General features: G+C 40.4%; 1 protein-coding gene across 1 annotated transcript in view; it reads right to left on the bottom strand.

The window, feature by feature from the left end:
- Positions 1–9,306: 9,306 nt before the first annotated feature.
- Positions 9,307–21,221, bottom strand: part of PRKAR2A (protein kinase cAMP-dependent type II regulatory subunit alpha) — a 101,458-nt gene continuing 89,543 nt past the window's right edge. Inside the window, exons 8-12 of the mRNA XM_042447443.1 lie at positions 19,978–20,079; positions 18,147–18,221; positions 17,119–17,184; positions 15,799–15,937; positions 9,307–13,308 (exon numbers count right to left, since the gene is read on the bottom strand). Of these exons, the coding sequence (XP_042303377.1) occupies positions 13,175–13,308; positions 15,799–15,937; positions 17,119–17,184; positions 18,147–18,221; positions 19,978–20,079 (516 nt within the window). The 3' untranslated portion in view covers positions 9,307–13,174. The remainder of the gene's footprint in view (positions 13,309–15,798; positions 15,938–17,118; positions 17,185–18,146; positions 18,222–19,977; positions 20,080–21,221) is intronic.

Here is a 21,221-nt window from a genome sequence, read left to right as displayed (position 1 = left end):
AAAACCCACAAAAAACTTTCAGGAGGTTTGTCAATTAAAGTCTTGTTTCTCCTGAAACTGTTGCTGTGTTTTATTGTCCTCATTGTGTGCCTTCAAGTCAATTCTGACTTATGGCATACCTAAAGTGAATCTATCACAGGGTTTTCTTGGCAAAATTTGTTCAGAACGGGTTTACCCTTACCTTCCGCTGAGGCTGAGAGAGTATGACTTGCCCAAGGACATCCAGTTGAGTTCCATGGCCAAATGGGGATTCAAACCCTGATCTCCTAGGCGGGATATAGACCGCCCATTTGGGGCGGTCTGGACCCGCCCCTTTCCCCGGAATATCGGGGCTTCAGTGGTTACACCGGCAGCCGCTGAGGCCCCGATCCGCTGCTTTTCGGGCTGTAGGGAAGCAGCAAAACGCCGCTTCCCCGCAGCCAGAAAAGGGGTGTCCCTGGGGCTTCAAGCCTCAAGGACACCCCGCGGCAGCGGGGAGAAGAAAAAGGGGCCGCTTGTCCCCTTTCTCTTTTAGTCCGCTGGGTGCAGCTGTCTGAAGGCTGCGCCCAGCGGACTAAACCAGGAAGGAGCTCCGAAACGGAGCTCCTTCCTGCTCCGTGTTCAGGGCGCACTAAGCGCCCTGGCGTGGAGCAAGGACGTCACGTCCGCGCCGCCCCATCTAGAGGCGGCGCGGCCGTGATGTCCTCACAGCGGCAGCCATATGGAAGGGCTGCGCCGTTTAGTGCGTGACGGGCATGCACTAGGGTTAGGGCGGTGCGGAAGCACTGCCCTTTTGTAATCCTAGTGCGTGCTCGTCACGCACTAAAGTGCCAGTGTGTAACTGGCCCTAGTGTCCTAGTCCAGCCATCAAGCCACAACACCACGCTTGCTCTCTGAAACCAGAGAGGAGACAAAATAGTTTAATGGGCTGCAGAGATCAAGTGTTGGAACAACTTTTTAAAAAAAAAAAATCAAAATCTTGGACTGGAAGATTAATGCACAGGTGTGTTTTTGTTCAGTTGCACAATCCTGTTATCTACACTGCCAGGTATCTGGGAATTGAGGCAAAAGACAAGCTGAACTGTGTCGAGTCAAAACTCCTACACATTTGAGCAGGTGCTTAACCTGTTAAACCTGGCTCAAAAATCAGAGCAGAACAGTATGATACCAAGGCTCAGTCGCAAGAGTTATGTTAGCTCAAAAATGGAAATTGATGTACCCTCAACAGATAATTGGCTGCCAAGACTGATAGAGATTGGTGAAATAGATAAACTATCAGTTCATCTATTTGTCATATTTTCATGTTGTCATGTTTTATTTTAGAATGTATTAATAAAATTTTAAAAAGCTATCAGAAATTGTATCAGGAGAGCTATATACTAAGTGTAAAGAACATTGGATACCTCATTTTCATATTGTGAAAATATCTGGAGTTGCATGAGTTAGACAAAATAATTTAGGGTGGGGGGGAATGGTTATGAGATACCTGAAGGACAAAAGAAATTTCACAAGTTTAATTTTTATTTATTTTTGAGGAAACACAAATATTTAAACAGTCAGTTTAAGAAGAAGTGGACAAAAACAAGGGGAGGAAAAAAAAGAAAGAAAACACTCCTATAGGTTTTTTTTAATCAATTGGAAGACAATAGATGTAAATGTCAGATACTGGTAAACATATAGATTTTGATTCACAGATATATTTGATGTACGTTAACTTAAAACGTGTCTTATTTTTAAATAAAATAAAGAATATAAATAAAAAGTATGATACAAAAGAGAGAAATTGGGAAGGAAATGGGGGGCAGAGACATCATACTTCACACATTTTTGTTTTGCTATATATTAAGTGAGAGGGAGGCACAGCCTTGTCATCAGTTGTTATTTGCCATCAATTTGGCTTGAAATTATGGTGACGACAAGCCTCAGTCGTCAACAGACCTGCTCAGATCATGCAGATTTTTAGGGCTGTAGTTAGGAATGCTGGGACTTGCAGTGCAACCACTTCTTGAGGGGTGCACAATTTTCACCCCTGTTGCAAAGTCATTTGGTAGCTCAATGGCTGGCTTGATGTAACGTGGGACCTCAGTGAATTACTGCCTACTACTCAATGACATGATATAAAACTTATTTTTCAGGCCCTCCAGAGCATGAAGACAGGTAAGATATTGTTTTAAAATAATGGGACATGGTGGTTAAATAAATCTTGTTTGATTGTTTAAGTCTTAATTTAAAATGGTTCTGAGGTGCACATATATCAAAGCATATTCCATTTGAGAGGTATCAGCCTGATGTTGAAAGCTGGGTTTAAACATTATACTAGTAAATCATGGACACACTTTATCCCATGACTTGAAGAGCAATTACTGTGGCCCAATATTGTAGACTTCTGAAAAGGTTATTTTGCACCTTCATTTTAGTTATTTAGTTATTTTGGTACAAAGGGTTTTATATTAATGTTTAAACACTTCCGCAGAACTCTTTTTAATCCATTATGTGGAAGCTATCATTTATTAAAATTTCATTTCTCTTTTGATTCAGGACAGAGAGTGAAGGCAGGTAAGTCAGTTCAATTTTTTTAAATAAAGCAAATGAAGTCAAACAAATGTCTTTATCCATGTTGGGTGATTATAATTATAATCAAAATAAAAAATAATAATAATTCCTTTAATTTTTAAAAAAATTATGACTTTAAAGCAGAGGCAGATCATGAATAACACAGTAATTCGAATTAGGAATTATGGCATATGAACCAGGAAGTTCTCAACAATTCTTAGTTCTTCACTGGAAATATGGGAGGATATTACAAGTGACCTAATATCCAAAGCTGTTGAAAGGGATAGAGATGATATGTGAAGAATTCTGAGCATTATGTATGAAATGATAATTATTTACAGGCTGGATGTTGAATTTCAGGAACCTTTCGATCTTCCAGGTTATCTGCCATTTATGGCCACAACCTCCTAGTATTACAGTGCATTTGCACAGGTTATTCCCATAGACTTTAGCTTCAGGTTTTTGGTCTAGAATGGAGATGACTATTCAGAAAGCAGGGGCCATCTACCATCACTCCTGGCACAAGCAAAAGTGGTAACACATCATTCTGGTTCTGGAATTCAGCGGAAAAATAACACATTTTAAATGTTCATATGAGGTGGAGAGGAGATCCATGACTCAGGAGATTGGCCAAAAAACCTGTTTTGTTTTTTAAATAGAAGGCCCTATGTGTTTTGAGGGGGGTCTCCTGGAGGCTTTGGGCCCCATAAAAGAGTCAGAGAAGCTACATGGCCCACAGGCTGCATTTCCCCCACCACTGGTGGCGCCCATTTTATGCTAATACTGCTTTTACTTGAGTGGACAGATTCCACTAGTTGTAGCCTGGAGGGGACCAAAACAAGTGCTAACTTCGCTCAGGTATCATGGGGTTCTTGGTTCCCTCAGAATCCTTCCTCCACAATGAATTAAAAATACAAATATGCAAGGAGATCCTATAGCACCTTTGAGACAATGTACAGTGCGCCCTTACTTTACGTGGAGATCCGTTCCGGACTCCCCCATGTAAAGCAAATACCGCCTATGTTCAAGCCCCATTTAAATGAATCAAACTCGTGCACGCGGTGGTGCAGTGGCGCTTGCATGCCACAGGAGCATGCCCCATTGTTCCCTATAGGAAGCGCCACCCCTTCTCCCCACGCAACTTTCAGCATATGCTGAAAGCCGCGTAAAGCATACCCGCGTATGACATGGGCACACTATAGAAGATGTTGCAGCATAAGCCTTCATAGATTTGGTCTCCTTGGAAGTTGATCAAGTCTACAAAAGCTTGTACTACAACTTCTACACAGTATCAAAGGTGCTACAAGATCCCCTTGTATACTGATATTCCAGGCTAACCCCACTATGTCTCAAAATACAACTACACATCTTTCTTCCCTTCCATTCCAATTCAAGTGGACCCTTAGTCATGAGGACATAGCATGTCTAGGCCATGAGGACATATCCTCATGTCATATGTGGACATATCCACATATACTAGGGGGATGCGGGGGACGTGGGCCACACAGGTGACCCCCTATTCACCTGCATCTGTTTAAAATCCTGAAGGGATAGTGTGAATGTGGGAGGAGAAAAGAGAGACCCTAATATTTTTTTAAATTTTTTACTTCCTTTAAATTTTTCTTTAAAACATCAAACCTTAGCAGATTTTTAACCACAATTTAACAACATGAAACGGTGTGTATGTAAATACATTCAGGTTGTGTGTATGACATTGTAATTTGAAGGTATAATTTTAATTTTGCTAGCTATTTCGTGCTGCAACTATTAACACTACATTCAGTGATATTTGGGAATTACAATTTATGAGTAACATTAGTACAAAAACATTACTAAGGATTCTGTCTGGTGTGGTATGGGAGGAGGGCTGGGGGCTGGGTGACACCATGAGTTACTGCACCGGATGTTGCCAACCCTAGTGACACCACTGTATATCCTAACATTTTTGACAACTGTATGTGATGTGTGTATGTGAGAGGGACAAGCAGGCTGCCCTTGCCTTCTTCCTTGGAGGCTGAGTGTGACTTGCTTAGGGTCACCCAGTGGGTTCCCACGGATAAGTGGTGATTCAAACCTTGCTCTCCCAGTCTTAGTCCAACGCTCAAGCCTCTGCAACAAGCTGGCTCTCTTTTATTACTCTTTCATTATATTTCTTCCTTATGCCAACAAATGAATTGCTTAGACCACCAACGCAAAGCACTTATATTGGGCAAGGATCAACAGCAGATATTCAAGAAGAAATAAATAGGTGAGTATTTGTTTCCAACATTCACATCCTAAGCAGCCATTTCCCTTTTCTCCAGCATGCCTTCCTCCTCTTCCATCTTGCATTATATATGACAACTTGATTCCTTATGGCTTTTGAGCATCTGATAGAATACGAAAGGGAAGTTTGAATATAACCAGTGTACCCATTTGGTGGAAAAGAGGGATTGCTGGTGACCTGGTCCTGGAAGACCATGCCATAGGAGCTATTTTAGGAAGTTCTGTTCAAACAGAACCAGTACCAAAATGAATATACACAAAACATACATTGGCTTTCCAGGGAGCTGTATCCACACTCAGTGCTGTATTTGTGAACCAAAAGGCAGATGGGGGAGAATAAAAAAATGGCATGTGCAACCAACATTTGGCTTTCCTGGAGCTAAAGATAGCTTAGTTTCAACAAAACCACCCATTCTTTGATCCTGTGATATCTAGTTAGGATATATCTCAGCATTTATTGAGCCAATAAATATTTTCTTTCTTTCTTTCTTTCTTTTTTTTTTCTTTATTTTTTTATTTTTTATTTTTTTTTGGGTTAGTCTGGAATAAAACTAACAAGAATGGACAAACTGATCCCCGAATTCCTGCTATTCAGAACACTTTGCATTTCTGCTTACACAGAGGATGTATGAGACTATATGTATCTGTTCACATTTTTATATCTTCTGGGGAGGGCACTTACTCATTCCCGTCACCATCACAGGCATATTTGGTAAAACTGCCTTCTCAGGGACTGCTCCAAAGTTGTGGAATACTGTTACCCCATTCCATGGCAGATTCAATTGTCCCTGTTGTCTGCTCTCTTTTTGCCTGGAACTAAAGACTTTCAAATTTGAAAATTTGGGCAGGTCTTAATTCAAGTAGCAGAAGGGGCTTTTAATGGAGTGTTGTTGTGCTTTTCTCCTTATGATACTTTAAATTTGTTTTAAATTGATTTAACTTTGGTTTTTGTTTAACGGAAATGTTTGATTATTTTAAACTTTCGTATTAATAGTATGCTGCTGCTGTGGTTGTTTAGCTGTTTGGGTTTTAATTTATTGTAAGCCACCTTGGGTCCTGCATTATTTCTCCGCCACTCAAATGTAATATACTAACCAGAGGAGAACAAAGTATGGCCCGTGAGATGTCAGGCCAGCCTTGTGAGGAATAGTGGGAGTTGTGGTTCAAACTGCTCACTCCTGCTTCAGAGAATACTCCCTCATATGTACTTTGGGGGGACGGGGTTCAATGAAAGGGTAAACATCAATTTTCCTAAGCAGATACAATTACACTGAATACTAGCAATTGCCAAAGTCACTGCCTGCTTGATTTGGTTTTGGATTATACTTATTAGCGTTAATTTTAAAATGTCGATGCTATCTGCCTAGAAAGCTGGGGCAGAACTTTGAAAGCAAATAAACAAAAGGATCTTCCCCTGGCTTGCAGACAGTCTGACACTGACAGCAGAAGTTTCAATGATCAGAGTCTGGTCGTCATCATGATTTGTGTGACATTTTAGCCTCCCTGGGCACTCCCGTCACTGGTCTTAAACTGGCTGAGCTTGAAGATGATAACTTTTCCAGCAAGGAATGCTGAATTACAGCTCACTAGAAGTTCAGTTTTATGAACAAGATAACTAGTTTTTATCCTGAAGTAGACTGAAGTCTACAAAAGCTCATGCTTACAACTTCTTTATTTGTTAGTCTCAAAGGTGCTGCAAGATCTCTCTATGTAGTTTTTATCCTATCGGAATTAGCACACAAATGTCAGGACAAATGTCTTATCAACACTACTTTTTGAACCATGAATAAATATACTTTAACCATGAGTAAATATACCTTATCTATCTTAAGACAATTCTTCACGCTTTAGATCAGTGATTCCCAAAGTGGGTGGTATGCCCCCCCCCAGAGATTGGTGGGCACAGGGCATCACTCCTATGACTTGGAACAGCAGCATTGTGGGACAGACTGAGTGAGCAGGGAATTGGAGCACATGGTAGTAGGGAGAAGTGGTGGGAAAAGCTTTTGCATTAAGCTTTGTGAGCTTTGCTGAGACTTGGCTGATAAGTTGGTGCTACACTGTAGCTCCTGTTTTCTTTCCTTGGACAGGCTGCGAGAAGAGGCAACAGAAGAAATCATGTTTGTGTATGTATGTAGGAGCACTTGAAGCCATGTGGGAAAGATGTGTCTCTGGTGAAGGAGCCGGCAGAGTAGCTGGGGTCATTTCTTGGAAAGAGTCCTTTACTTTGGTACAGAGCTCCTGTAGTTAAAATCTCTCCCTTTCTGCATCTGTGCCAGTCTCCAGTCCAGGGCATGGGGCCTCTGTAAATCCCCAACACATACACTGGCTGGGCCCCTCTTCCCAATGAAGGAGGATGGAGAGCCCTTCCTTGCCAGGGAGAAGCTGCTCCTTTTGCACCTGGTCACTGTGGGAGCAACAGCAAAGCGACCAAGAGACCTTTCACCTGCACTGGCCTTTGCTGGAGGGGCGTCATGGATTAGAGGCTTCTCAATTGCTGGCCAGCCAGCTGCTTGGTTGCTGCTCCCAGGGTGATCAAGTGTAAAGGGAGCAGTGACCAAGATTGTTTTGAATTTGCAGTATAATAGTAAATGTATTATCAAGAAATACACATGCGGGGGGGGACACTAGGGTCATCGCCCAAGACAAAAGAGGGCAGTAGCCAAAAAAGTTTGGGGACCACTGTATTAGATAAAGAACATGAAAGTTGTCATAAAAGCGGGATTAAATTTTGATATGCCACAAAATTATGATTTACATAATTTAGTCTCAAAAATGTCTGTTAACTTTGGGGGGGGCAGGGGATAGAATCCAACTACTACATCACCTCAATTCAGAAACTAGCCATACATCATTGAAGACTTTATTCCAGGAATGCATTTGGAGATTTCTTTGGGATAAAAACCCAAATCTGAACTCTAGAAAAAAATTAAACCATTTTATCTGTTAGCTGTCTTGGGCCCTTTTCTGGGAGACTAGCGGCATACAAATGAAATGAAAAAATAAAATAAAAATAAATACAGTAACAGAAGCAATGGGCCTATGACTTGGAAAAGCAGCAAGAGAGGCAGACACGCATGAAGCAGGAACAACATAGAACAGCAACTGTTCCAAGTTGGAAGTTTTACCCAGAGGGCTTCTAATGACACACAAAGGTTTGCCCATATTCTTGCTGGAGGTTTTTAAACAGTCTGGAAGGCCACCTGTCAGGGATACTTTGATTCTGTATTCCTCCATGGTCTCTTCCAACTCTATTCCAACGCTCAAGGTGAAGTTTCAAGTTGATGCACACATTCAGAAATATGCATCTTTGTCCACTGACATACTAATTTCTGATATGCAAGGACCCTGAAATAGAAAATCACTCAAGGAGGATTATTTCTTGTCTGCATTTTGGCCTGGGATCTAGCAGCACCTTTGAGACTGAGAAAAAGATGTTGATAGCATGAGGTTTCACAGACTAAGGTCCAAAACACACTGCAGAAAAGATCCAGTTTGAGACTTCTTTAACTGCCCTGGCTCAGTGCTAGGGAATCCTGGGAACTGTAGTTTATTGTGACACCAGAGCTCTCTGACAGAGAAGGGTGAAGTTTCACAAAACTAGTGCCCAGAATTCCCTAGCACTGAGCCAGGGCAGTTAAACTGGTCTCAAACTGGATTATTTCTGTAGTGTGTTTTGAACCTAAGTCTACTTCATCCAATGAAGTAGACTAAAAGGCTGTAGAGACCAGCATAAAGAGCCAGAGTGGGGGTGTGGTGTTCACATGCTGGCTGCCCCAACTCCACCGCCATGCCAGCATGACGATGCCCAAGCAACCACATCGTGGGCAGCATCACATCACGTCTTCAGTGCAAGATTTTCATTCACTGTGCTAAAGAAGCATAGCTAGGACATCCTTTCTGTGGCGCAAAAAGTCATTGTTTTCTGCACTGTGGAAAGGCCAAATCAGGGCCGTGGCATGCAGCTGCTGCGGCCCTGATCCGGTCCTTCTAGGGGCAGCACCCCTTAGGGGCCATCTGCTGAGCGTTTAAGTCTATGAAAGTCTAAACCAACTTCTTTCAGTTAAGTCTCAAAAGTGCTACTATAGATCTCTTTACATACATAATACAGCTGTGTCTTTGAATTCTACTGCAAATCAGATCATTTGTCCATCAAGTACAACACTACCTATTCTGACTAGCAGTGGTTTTTCATAGCTTCTGGTTGACAGACGTATCTCCTATCACCTCCAGAAATCCTTTTAACCGCAGATGTCAGGGTCTCAACCTGGGATGTTGTACTTTTTCTGACTTAGTGTTTTTTCCCTTGGAAGACTTTCGAATTTTCAGAGATCTTCCAGCACAGAGCTGCACCTTTTCCATTTTACCAGTTCTCAGCTGTTATCACTTAAATTGCACTTCCTCTTTTAATGTGTAAGCACTGGGGGGGGGGAACCCTGCATCTGCTGGAATAGGTTTAAAAAGCACGCTCACACACATACATAAGTCTGTAATAAAGAAGGCTTGGCATGGCATGTCAGCTTTTATTAGTTGGAAGTGAAGTCAAACCCCAGACCAGACCAAGACCAGCATCTAATATGGCTGATGTTCTCTCCCCAACATGGGCAAGAATTGCTCTCCTCTGCAAATCTGCCCACACTTACTGAAAGGGGACACAGGGTGGGGAAGGAATCAAATACTAGTCATTAACAAAGAATTAAAATGAGCCCCTCCCCAACAGTTTTCTTTAAAAAGAGAACATCTTACATATTTAATGCAACAGAACAACATAATGGAACCAGTTTGTGGAATTCTCACAGGCAAGACACATTTAAAGCACTTGGAGCCTTGAGGTAGCATCTTTATGCAAAGTTAAAATGATCTTTGTGACTAGAGGAAAGTTTTCATAGCACATGGTTTAAGCTTTAGCTAGGCTCAGAAAATCTATGTCATGCTCCTAAGAAACATGGGACCACTTTCTTTTTCATGCCCAGGGAGAATCCACAGAGAAGGCCTCTTCAATGAATTATATTGTTGGAGCAACTAGAACATCCTCATTCACCAGTTTTACTTATAACAAAAGTTAGCCTAGGGAGAGGGAGACCCAGAAATGTTGTATTTTTGACAAAGATAGTTTAAAATTATATATCAAGAAATGAAAAAAATGACAAAGGGCTTGTTCTTTCCTCTACAAAACTGTACTTTCTTGCTGGTTTTTTTTTCCACAGACAGGGTTTTAATACATTTTGTAAAAACTTGTGCTGTGACATTAACAGAAATATAGTAATATCAGGACACTGTAAGCTCTTCCTGGCAACTTCAAAAATGACACACATAATTTTTAAAAAATCTCAGAAGACACCACTCATTAGCCACTTTGCTGCTGAGTTCTCTTATTAAAGCTAGACATTTTCATTGAACATATGAAAACTTATGGCAGATTTCATTTCCTCTTAACAAAGAGAGACACCAAGAGTAGAAAGGAACATTTTAAGAGGTGTTCTTACAAAGTGTTCTTATACGGAGTCAATAATGCCAAGGGATCCAGCAAGTGAGCTGAACCAGTTTGTGTGTACAGAACTGCTCTAACCAGTTTCCATTTGAAATCTGCATAAAAAATAATTTACTACAACAGTACACCAAATCATCTTCGACAAAGCCCAAATGTATGTTTAAAAATCAGCGTTGATCTGTTCTATGTGAAGAGTAATCTACACAACCACAAACTGGCCTATTTAAATGTAGCTGGGGGGAAAACAAAAACCAGTCTGTCCTGACTTGAATGTACAAGTAGAACTTTCACACAATTTTATCACAGGAATGTCAGTGAATTGTGCTCATGATAAAGTGATTCATATAACCAGTTCACAATCCATAAACACGGGTACATAATATGGATTTTATACAGATTGAAAAAATAAGCCCAATTTGGGGTTGTGCAATTGAGCCCTTCAACTGCTTACATTTAGAATATTACAAACATTATTTTCAGCAGGAAGTAACTATAGATCAGTACCAATTACTACAACTCCACCCATTAGACACATCCACTTTCAGTTCTGTCCATGGCTTCCAGCATACCTCACCCTGCCAATGCAAAATTCTCTCCAGGGCCCAGAACAGAATCCTTGCATGTGCTGCTTGAGTTTGGCCAGGGAGAGAAGATGCCATATTGCAAGCTGTACTATGTAGCAATGTTACACTACCTGAACCCAAGAGACCCCAAACCCTCCAGGGATCCAATGGACAAGACTCCTGTAAAGGACAAAGGACATGAAGGGAAAGCCTTCACTGGTTGGCCGCTGTGGATGTGGAATAAACTTGTGTGGTTTATATTAAATTTACTGAGTTTCAAAGAACATAATCTCAGGAACAGCTTGAACACACACCTGTTCCAGCTTTACAAGCTGCAGACTAATATTTTCCAATCCTTCATAAGAATCACAACTTAGAAAAAGTTTACACAAACTAAGAAATGTACAATTAAAAACAGTATCTTTGGTGAAAAATGTTACGATGGGTGGAATATATTTGCTTCTGGGCTTTCAGGTCTGTAGCAAATCTGTCTCCCAACACATGGCTGAAAGGACAGGATATGACCACCAGGCCTTGGACATCATTTCCAGTGGCATTCACATTAACACACACACAAAAAGCCTTTTCACTTCCACGCTAATACACTAACATCCCTGATTCAGCAATGTTCTATAAATTAAGTCTTAAACTATTAATACAGGAATTTGTAGCAAGTTGGAAAATGGTTACTGGCTAGGAGCCAAATGGTGATCTGGAACGTTGGCAAAGCAGTAAAATCAATTCAGAAAGAGTGGACTTATTTCACGTTTGAGATGGCAAAATGACCATGATTTAAAAAGTCTTACTCCCATCAGATGAAAAACCACAATTAATGAAAATCTATTTCCAAACTAGACATGGTTATAACATGCTTAGAAACACTGATAATGAAACAAGCAACTCACATTACTACTTATGGGAACCTTTTCCTTTTAAGAATGTTTTCAGATCCATTGTTAAAGTTCAAGTCATACAGACATAATACTTGCATAAAATTTAATTGAGATATTATCTTGGGTAAGAAAAGCTATAGAAACACTTTTTTTAAAATGGTGATGGCCTAAAAGGCATTTCAAAGGGCAAGAAATGGACTGATTCTGAGTTCAGAGAGTTACCTGCCCCCAGCCATATTTAAATTGCTGGAGTGTAAATGAGAATTTTTCATTTTAGTTTTTTTTAAAAAAACACATTCATTTTGAAGTAAACTGCTAATTTTCACAAGAGGTTAAACAAAGAGTCTTGGCAATTAGAAAGTGTATACTTAATTGTGTTAGACTTGTAAAATACTACAGTTGAAGGGAGCCCCTTTAGTACATAAATATTACTAAGTTACAAAAAAAAATCAACTCTTTTCTTTTTTTAAAAAAAAAAGAGCATTAAAACTCGTTCTGCCAAGGGCCATGCAAAATCCAAGAGTATAAAGAATCCCATGTGTAGGAATCTGCATTATGTTCTGTTGTTTCCATCAGACCATAAAATCAGTCGTTTAAGGAACAGAAAAAGGACAATACAGCTGGACATCTTGGGCCACTGGATCCCATGGCCTATTCAAATTCACTGCAATCTTAAAATATTTTAAAAACCATTCTGTTTGCTGTTACATATACTGTTCACAATTTGGTATTTTCCTTCAGTACTCAGTATTGGCAAGGGAGGTCCCTTGAACCCTTAAGCTTTCTGAGTTGTGGTGTCCCCCACATCCAGCAGGTGGCAGGAAAAGCTCAGACCTAGCTATTTCTAGACTTGAAACGTTTCCATCCCTTTTGACATTATGAACTATTTCAATTCCAGGTACATCATTACCATAACAATTATTAAAAGCAGATTTTGATACTCTTGTCAGGAAGTTAAGTGTCAAAATGAAGATAGTGTGAAGGAGGTGGCTGTCCCTGAGTGAAGGAAGAGCCACCTACTGTCCCAAATAATGGATTACAAAGTTCTTTCTTTCTTTCCTTTTTTTTTTTTAAAGAACAAGAACAACCAATACAGGGCTCCACACCTCTCTTATCAGGCACTTGAATTGTTGGAGAGACATGCCATCCTGAACCAAGCAATATGAAAGAGGTCTAAGAGACTCAGCAGTAAGCTAGGTCTAATAATGAAATTTCAGCAGCAAAAGCAGAGGCCTGGAGCGAGTCTTGACTCATCCAGCTGTGCTGAGACCTATGTAGGTTTCTAAAAAAAATGCCCAAGAAGACACCAACAGCCACTGTCCCATAGTGTCCGTTTTTTGTTTTTGTTTTTCAATTGTGTGGTGCTGCTTCGTTGCTATTTGGAGACTTCTCTGTGTCTTGAACTGAGAAGGCACTAAGGTACTTGGTGCCTAATTGCCTGGATTAGTCAGGTCCATGCTTGAGCCAAACAATGCCACCAGCTGCTCCTCATAATGTGTTATATTCCTCTTCATAATGTCCATGCAGGGGCCAAGTAACCTCTCAAAGGCTTGCACATCCATAACTGCACAGAAACACAAAGGTAGGAAAGGATTAGTGGTGATGTCAAAAGAACACACAAGCAGCCTCCAAAGAAAGTGGCAACAGAAAGTGGAAGACATTGTCCCTGGCCATTTTAAAAGTGAGGCTGCAGGAGTAAATCCTAAGTTTAAGGTTAGGCCTGCTGCACTGGACACAGAGTTAAGGGTTGAAGCTACATGTGGACATCATGGCACCCTCCCACTCGAAGTTGTATATGAATACAAGTATTTTGTTTATTTAGTGTGCCTATTTTCATTCATACATTCATGTACATTCATATTTTACCAGTTTTTAAGAAAATAATATTGTTCAAATTATAACAGTTTAATTTAAGTAAATAAAATATTTAACTCCAGGAATGTGTAAATCTTACACATAAAAAAGTTTAGGAAGGGGGGGAAGGATCAGGGCCTCCATGTCTAGTGCCCCTCCCTGAGCAACTCTTATGCACCCCAGGGGTCCTGCCCCACCGCTTGAGAACCACTGCTCTACAGCATCTCAAGCCATCTATCTATATGTGGGACCAGCATTCCCCCCCCCATGCACCAGTGCTACATTTGTGTCCCCTGGTTTCAACTGTTTTCTTATTTCCTAGAAAACCAGGGACCAGAAGACTGGTTTATGGACTGGCACCAGTCCATGGATTACCACTACCAAGTAACACTATTCTAGAAGAGTCCATGGGGCTAAACAGACAGGCAAAAAGAGGTGCTTTCAGGCTGACTTGAAGGTGTGGCGTTTAGATGACACATACCTTGAAGCCAGCAGGAAAGTGCCCTCTAGATGCCTTATGCAGAGAGAAGCCGTTTCAAAAAGAAGCAGCTTTTTTCCGCTTCTTCCTGGCTTGAACCATATCATGTGGTCATAATATAAGAACTCCAGCTGCCTTGGGAGCCGGAAGTGTGGTTGGTGGGGTTTCAATGTGGCTTCAGGGAAGGCAGTTTCAAGCCACATTTTCCTGCCCATCTGTTTTGCCCCCATATTTCATATATAGTAAATTATCTCATATTGCTACCTACCCACCACCCACTTCTGTTCTAGAAGCACTTTCACAGCCAAGTTAGATACCATACACAAGATAATGGAGAGAAGACAAAACCAATCAGCACAAATCAGATACACAGGCTGATGACCAAACTTCCCCACATGTTTTAAATAAAATATATGAAGGGAAACATCTTTAGCCTACAAATCAGCAAACTGTGATTATATTCAGCCTCTCCCAGCTTGCAACCAAGCAAATGGCTAGCCTAGTTGTTGAACAATTTTTTTGTGTTAATATATAAGAAAGGAACTTGCTTTGTGGAGAAAGGACCTTTGTGATGTCCCCTCACTTGTTGCAAGCAGATTCACTGGGCATCTGTATCTATGGGCATTTTTAAAATTTTCCCAGCCTTTCTAAAATTACATTACTGTTTCATTTCTTCAGTTCAACTTATTACTTTTTCACTACGTTGTAAATTGTCATAGAAATGTTTGAACACTGAGCAGTGATATATATATATTCATATATTAAAAAAATATAACATCTGCTGAATGTTCACTAAGGCTGTGAAAGAAGGTTCAGGACACTTAATTTTGCAGAAGTATTTCTTGGCTTAGTACAGGTGTCTGTAACCAGGAGAACTGCCAACTACTGTTAGATCTCAGCATCTCTCATCGCTGCTCAAGCATCATACTAACTTGGACTGAGGCAGTCTGTTTCACCATCGAACAACTCTTATAGTGAAGAAGTTATTGCCAATGTTTAAGTAAAATCTCTTTTGTCTTAATTTGAATCCTAGGAGAATTCACTTCATTTTCAGCAAATAATCAAATTTCCTGTTACTTGTCATTCTGAGGTAACCCTGCCTATCATCACAAGCAAAGAATTCTAGAGGTTTTCAGTCAGATAATTTTGCAAAATTGTCTTCCACCACTATTAAACCACCCTTCTATTTTGTGCAAGAATATAGTCACTAACCCAAGACTGGAAGAGTAAGTTTTAAAAACCCAGTTGAAATTAATTATAGCTATAACAGTATTCAACCCAAACGTGAAGTTTAGAAGAGCCACATAGTACTTAGTTTTTTGACTTCTGGCCCTTTACGGATGGCAAGGCATGCTGTTGTGTTATCAATGTACTTTTCCAGATACGGCAGCCACAAAATAAAAATATTCCATTTTCATACTCCCAACAGTTTATGAGCCACTAGCATGTTTCAGAATGCAAGCTGCTAAAACTGGCATGAAGTAAGACCTATACTATGGAATGAAGGGTACTAATATTCTAACCATGTAACAAATTCAAATCATAAATTCAAGACAGGGAGAATAAATGGCAATTGGCTTTTTCACAGTGCAGCTGAAGCTCCTTTCTTGACTGAATAAAGATCCAGAGAGGAAGAGAAGCAAGTAAATGAACAAACTAAGCCCACATTTGACAGTATTTGATCAGAAGGAAGACATAGTAGAACAGAGAAGGAGTCCTTACCTAGACATTTGACCTCCCCAACTGCATAGGCAGAGGCTGCTCTGGGTTTGTTGGTAACAAGTGCAAGTTCTCCAAAATACTGTCCTTTTTGACACCGAGCAATCTCCACCTCCTGGTTTGCATCCTTGCCAGTGACAGTCTGCATAAGAAATATAACACTTGGAATGGTCCTTGCTTGCAGACATATGATTATATTAAAAAATTCCTCACTCAAACACTACTGTGTCCCTGAGGATATCCTACTCTCAGTTTCACAGCTGCAAGTGGCAAGATTAAGGACAAGAAATACTACACTGTCTGTGGTGGTGGCTCTCACTATGTACTTTGCTGGGGTAGTCATGACTGACCCTGACTGCTAGTATATGAGATAATTTATGTGTAACACAGGCCAGCAGTGATACAAGCAGGCACCCAAGCACCCTTCCGCCTCCTCCTCTCTGCTGTATGAATTCTCTCTCTCATCTTGTCAGCATAGGATAATGTTACACTTGCACTAATATTAACCATAGTTAGCTCTTATTTAATCCTTCAAATCCAAGATTAATGTTTGTGCAGGTATCACACAACAATGTGGTTATAAAAAGATATATTTTGATTCTAACAATCTAAAGTATTCAGTCATCTCAAGAAACAGTTGCCTGCTTACAGTCACAGAGTGCACCTCAGAGGTTTGTTATGTCTTGGAGTATAGTATACTTGGGGAGGATCAAACCATTGTTAGGCGTTTTGTCCCAGTAAATTCTGAATCAAAAAGATTAAAGTGGATATCATGATGTTCATTTTTAAACAAGAAACACAACACTAGTTTCTTTTGAGAACTGTGCTTTTCTGTCTTCTGACAGAATAAGACTGCAAATTCTCATCTTTGCTGGGTCAGAAGCTTTACTTTCTGAGGACCAAAAACTATAAGGATCCAGATGAAGACTTGGTGGATAATAAAGGGAATAACCTTTATTTTTTGTGACATTAGTTTGGGACATTTGTGACCAGTCCAGGAATTCTGTTAAGCCAATCATACATTTTGCTTGGACAACTTTGTGAAGGACTCACTGCGGTTGTCTGCTAGATTTAGTTAATTATACTTAAATATTTTGTTAATTGATTTCCCTTTGTCCTGAAACATGAGTAGGGGCATTGTAGTGTGTATAGTGTGACCGTGGTTACAAAGCTGTTTCCTGTGCTGTAGGATACAATAGGGATCCCTTACTTCAGTATAATTCTGGAAAATGCCTGCTGTTTGTTTTCTTAATTGGTTATTCTTCTTGATATATCCTGTCCTAAATCCTAACCAATTATTACCAAAAACATATTTGAACTCACCTTGCTTTTAATCAAGATTTTTACTTCACCCGACTCTACAATGTAAAAGCTATCTGCCTTATCACCCTGTGAAGACAAGAAATATTTTGAAATTTTTTTAAAATCTACTAATGCTCTTAAATCTATTAAAACACTTCAAAACCAGAACTATGTAATTTTCTAATGTAGTTGCTAGAAAAGACAGGCAACAACACAGAGGGAATAGGATTGGGCTGAATGGAATCTGAGTACAAGATGTCAAAACAACTACGACAGCTCTGAGAAGGGAAACATAATAATGGGTCATGATTAGAATGCAGGTCACTCTAGGGTTTAATCTCACTTTACTTTTTATAATCTTTACTTTTTTATAATATTTAAACAATAAAGTATTAAAAAGAAAGCTTCTCATAACAAGTGGGCTAACAATGTTTTTGATTTGGAAAGTATCCCCTTCAAAATAGTTTGACACAATGGATCCACAGATCCCTTTTAAAACGCCTCAGAGTATGTTAAAGAACCATCTTTGATATTTTCCATGTCCATTCCCTTTGAACTTGGACAAACAATTTTTGTACAATATACTCTAGCATCCTTACCAAAGTACTGAATGTAAAGCATCAGGCTTCCAGCAATGGTTCCTAAATTTTATAAACCATGTATAGTTTATACAATTAATTTATGTAAATTAGCCCATGACTGTGTTAAAAAGTCTGAGACTATTGAAAGCACTCTCAGACTTTGGAGAGATGGGCATATATGGTTAAATAAATAGCTCGAATATTCTAACATATTTCTTGGGAAGAGAGTTCCAGTTTTTGTGAACTACTCCTACGAATGTGCTCCTCTCACGTGTGTGTGGAAGTTCTGTCAGTTCTGAGATAGATATGGGATAGCATACACCACAAGGCTATCAATGCAGACATGAATTCCACCCTCAGATCTGAACTATCCTAAATTTATCTGTATTTATAAATCAATAGTAATAGCAATGGGGAACAACAGTTGAACACAACCACCTGTGTTACAGACACACTGTGTCTACATACCTGAGAAATGATACGTTCTCCATCTTGATATGTCTTCTCCCCTATTACATCAACAATTTTCATTCGCTCCGATGGCTGCAACAGAAAGAGAAAATGAATTACACCTGTCTTGAATGTTCTGTCTTGAATATTTCTATAAAAACAAACAGAAATATTTATGCAGATAAATGCAAACCATTGTTTTCTTTTGTATGCTAGGGGTATTCCAATAACTCATAATTACCATATTTTACGGTGTATAAGATGACTGGGCGTATAAGACAACCCCAGCGCCCTGGCCTACTATAGGCCGAATTAAGGGGGTCTGGCGCCCACACATGCCAGCTTGAGGGGGCCTCTGTGGGGGCCTGGAAGGCGGGTGTCGCAAGTGGCAGTAGGGCTTCCCGCAGTCCGGCCAAAAAGGGCACTAGAAAGAAGCCGCTGGAGCGGAGTATCCCGGGCAGCGGCGGCGGCAGTGAGGCATAATGGACCGGCTCTTTCTCTCGGCCCGACCATCCCTCTCCTGCCGGACCGGCTTTGGAGCCGCTTCTCTGCCAGCTTTTCTGGCTTCCAGCCCCCGAAACCAGCAATGGTGGCAAAAAAGAAAGAACCTAGCTGCAGTGCCTGCTGGGATAGGAACCCGCAAGGACCCCCCCTCCCGGAGACGGAGAGGTGGCTATGCTATTCTCCTGTCTCTGTGGAGGCCGCCAAACACTTATAAGACAGGGGTAAAAAGTCATCTTATATGCCGGAAAATACGGTATATCCCAAATGGCCCTATAGTTTATTATTGGGGGACTGTCTGGCTACCCCCCCATGATTTATTTCCAACCCAATTCTTATTCCAGCCCTTCACTTAGATCTGCTAGCAAAAGGAAGTGGAAGAGGAGATGGTATTTCTCCATTCCTCTCAAATCTAAATACAGCAACTCATGCCTATCAGTTGCTTTGTTAAAAGCTGGAGGCCAAAGAGAAGCAGTTATGGCAGTCTTAGCAGTGCCATATCAGGCTAATAGGCAACTCTCTGTCTTCATTTTTACTGAACTAGACACCGAACACTAGTAAGTGTTCCTTAATACAGGTATCCATTAGCTAGCTATTGATCAGTGCTGTCATATATTCAGATTAGACAACAACCAGGTGGCTCTATATATGGTTCAACCTTTCCCACTAGAGTCCCATAACACGAGAAAGCAATTACCCCACACCAAGTGTCCATAGCAGTTTGTTGCTCAGGTACTTACCTGGAAAATAATATCCAACCTAGTGGCAAGTCTAGTCTAAAACACCTAATGTACAATGGGCCCTTGGTATCCAATAGGGTCTGGTTCCAGGACCCCTCAAGGGTATCAAAATCCGTAGATGCTCAACTCCCATTAAATACAATGCCATAGTAAAATGGTTTTCCTTGTTGGTGTGTGCATGTGTGTGTGTCTGTGTATCTATTTTCAATCAAACCATGAGTGTTTGACTCAATGGATAAAGAATCTATGGATACAGAGGGCCAACCTAGAATTTTTACAGAAGGTGCTATTACAGTGGACCCTTGTTATACGCTGGTGTTTGGTTCCAAGATCCCCCGTGTATAACAAAATCCGTGTATGCTCAACTCCCATTAAATATAGTGGCAGAGCAAAACGGTGTCCCTTATAAAAAATGGAAAATCAAGGTTTGATACTTGAAATGTATACTTTTTTGGAACATTTTCAAACCGTGTATGCTTGAATCCGTGTATAACAAATCCGTGTATAAGAAGGGCTGACTGTATAGGTAAGTTACAGGCTTAGTATGTACAATGCAGAAAACCCATTTGATAATTCTTTGTGAATTGTTCCTTTAAAAAATACATTACCTCCAATGATTTAAGAAGTGGTACTGACTCAATAAAAAGTTCATATGTCTTCCTTTTCTTTGCATTGTTTTTGAGGATAATTCTTCTGAATGTTACCCGATCCTTTAAGAAACAGCATGAAAAGGAAGGTTATTTCCTCTGGTCACTTCAATCTGGATTAGTCAGACCAGGACCACATCAACTCAAAGAAAACACTTATTTTAAACCCGGATTTATGTTTCAGTTATTACGTTCAATAAGAATCATAATCATAAATCCTGTCACTGCACTAATACAAGTTGAGTCTCGCTTATTTGGAATCCCAAAATCTGAATTATTCCAAAATTGTCCACATGGGTGGCTGAGATAGTGATGCCTGTGCTTTCTAATGGTTCAATGTACCAAATTTTGCTTTATACATTAAAGCATTAAAAATATTGGTTATAAAATTACCTTCAAACTACATGTATAAGGTATATATATGAAATATAAATGAATTCATATTAAGACTTTGACTGCATCTCCAAGGTATCTCATTATGCATAGGTAAATATTACAAAACCCCAAAAAACTGTGAAATCCAAAGCACTTTTTGCTCCCAAGCATGTTAGATAAGGGAAGACTCAGCCTGTACTGAACAGTCCAACAACTGTTGGAAATTCACAAACATTTATTCAGACAAGTAATGCTGCCTAACTGGTTTAAAGCTGGGATGAATTTAGTAAGCAAGACCCTGTTCAGCTAGGGCAGTGGCTCTCAAACTGCAGGGCGCAGAGTTGCTCAAGGGGGACATGAGATTTGGATGCCCTGATCCCTTCTCTCCTTTTCCTTCTCCACTTCTCAAACTGTTTTTCTCCTGGAGGGGAAGAGAAAGGCAAGAAGGGCAAGAAAGGCCTCTGTCGGGAAGAGGAGGAGTTATTTCCATTGTTGTTGTGGTGGCGGTGTGCTTTCAAGTAATTTCCAACTTATGATGACCCTATGGCGAAACTACCTTGGATTTTTTTTTGGCAAGATTTGTTCAGAAGAGGTGTGTCATTGCCTTCCCTGTGGCTGAGAGCATGTGACTTACTCAAGGTCACCCAGAGGGTTTCATGGCCAAGCTGGTCTCTGGAGTCGCAGTCCAGCCCTTGGACCACATCACTGCACTGGCTTGTATGAATGCAGAATGCCCGGGGGGGGGGGGGGGGGGAGGAACGGGACAACACAACATCCAGATGTAGATGTAAAGAGGATCACAAGGATAAAAAGCCTCAGAATCATTGAGT

The sequence above is a fragment of the Sceloporus undulatus genome, chromosome 2, assembly GCF_019175285.1.
Source record: "Sceloporus undulatus isolate JIND9_A2432 ecotype Alabama chromosome 2, SceUnd_v1.1, whole genome shotgun sequence".
NCBI classification, from domain to species: Eukaryota; Metazoa; Chordata; class Lepidosauria; order Squamata; family Phrynosomatidae; genus Sceloporus; species Sceloporus undulatus.
This window is presented reverse-complemented; position numbering and strand designations above follow the sequence as displayed.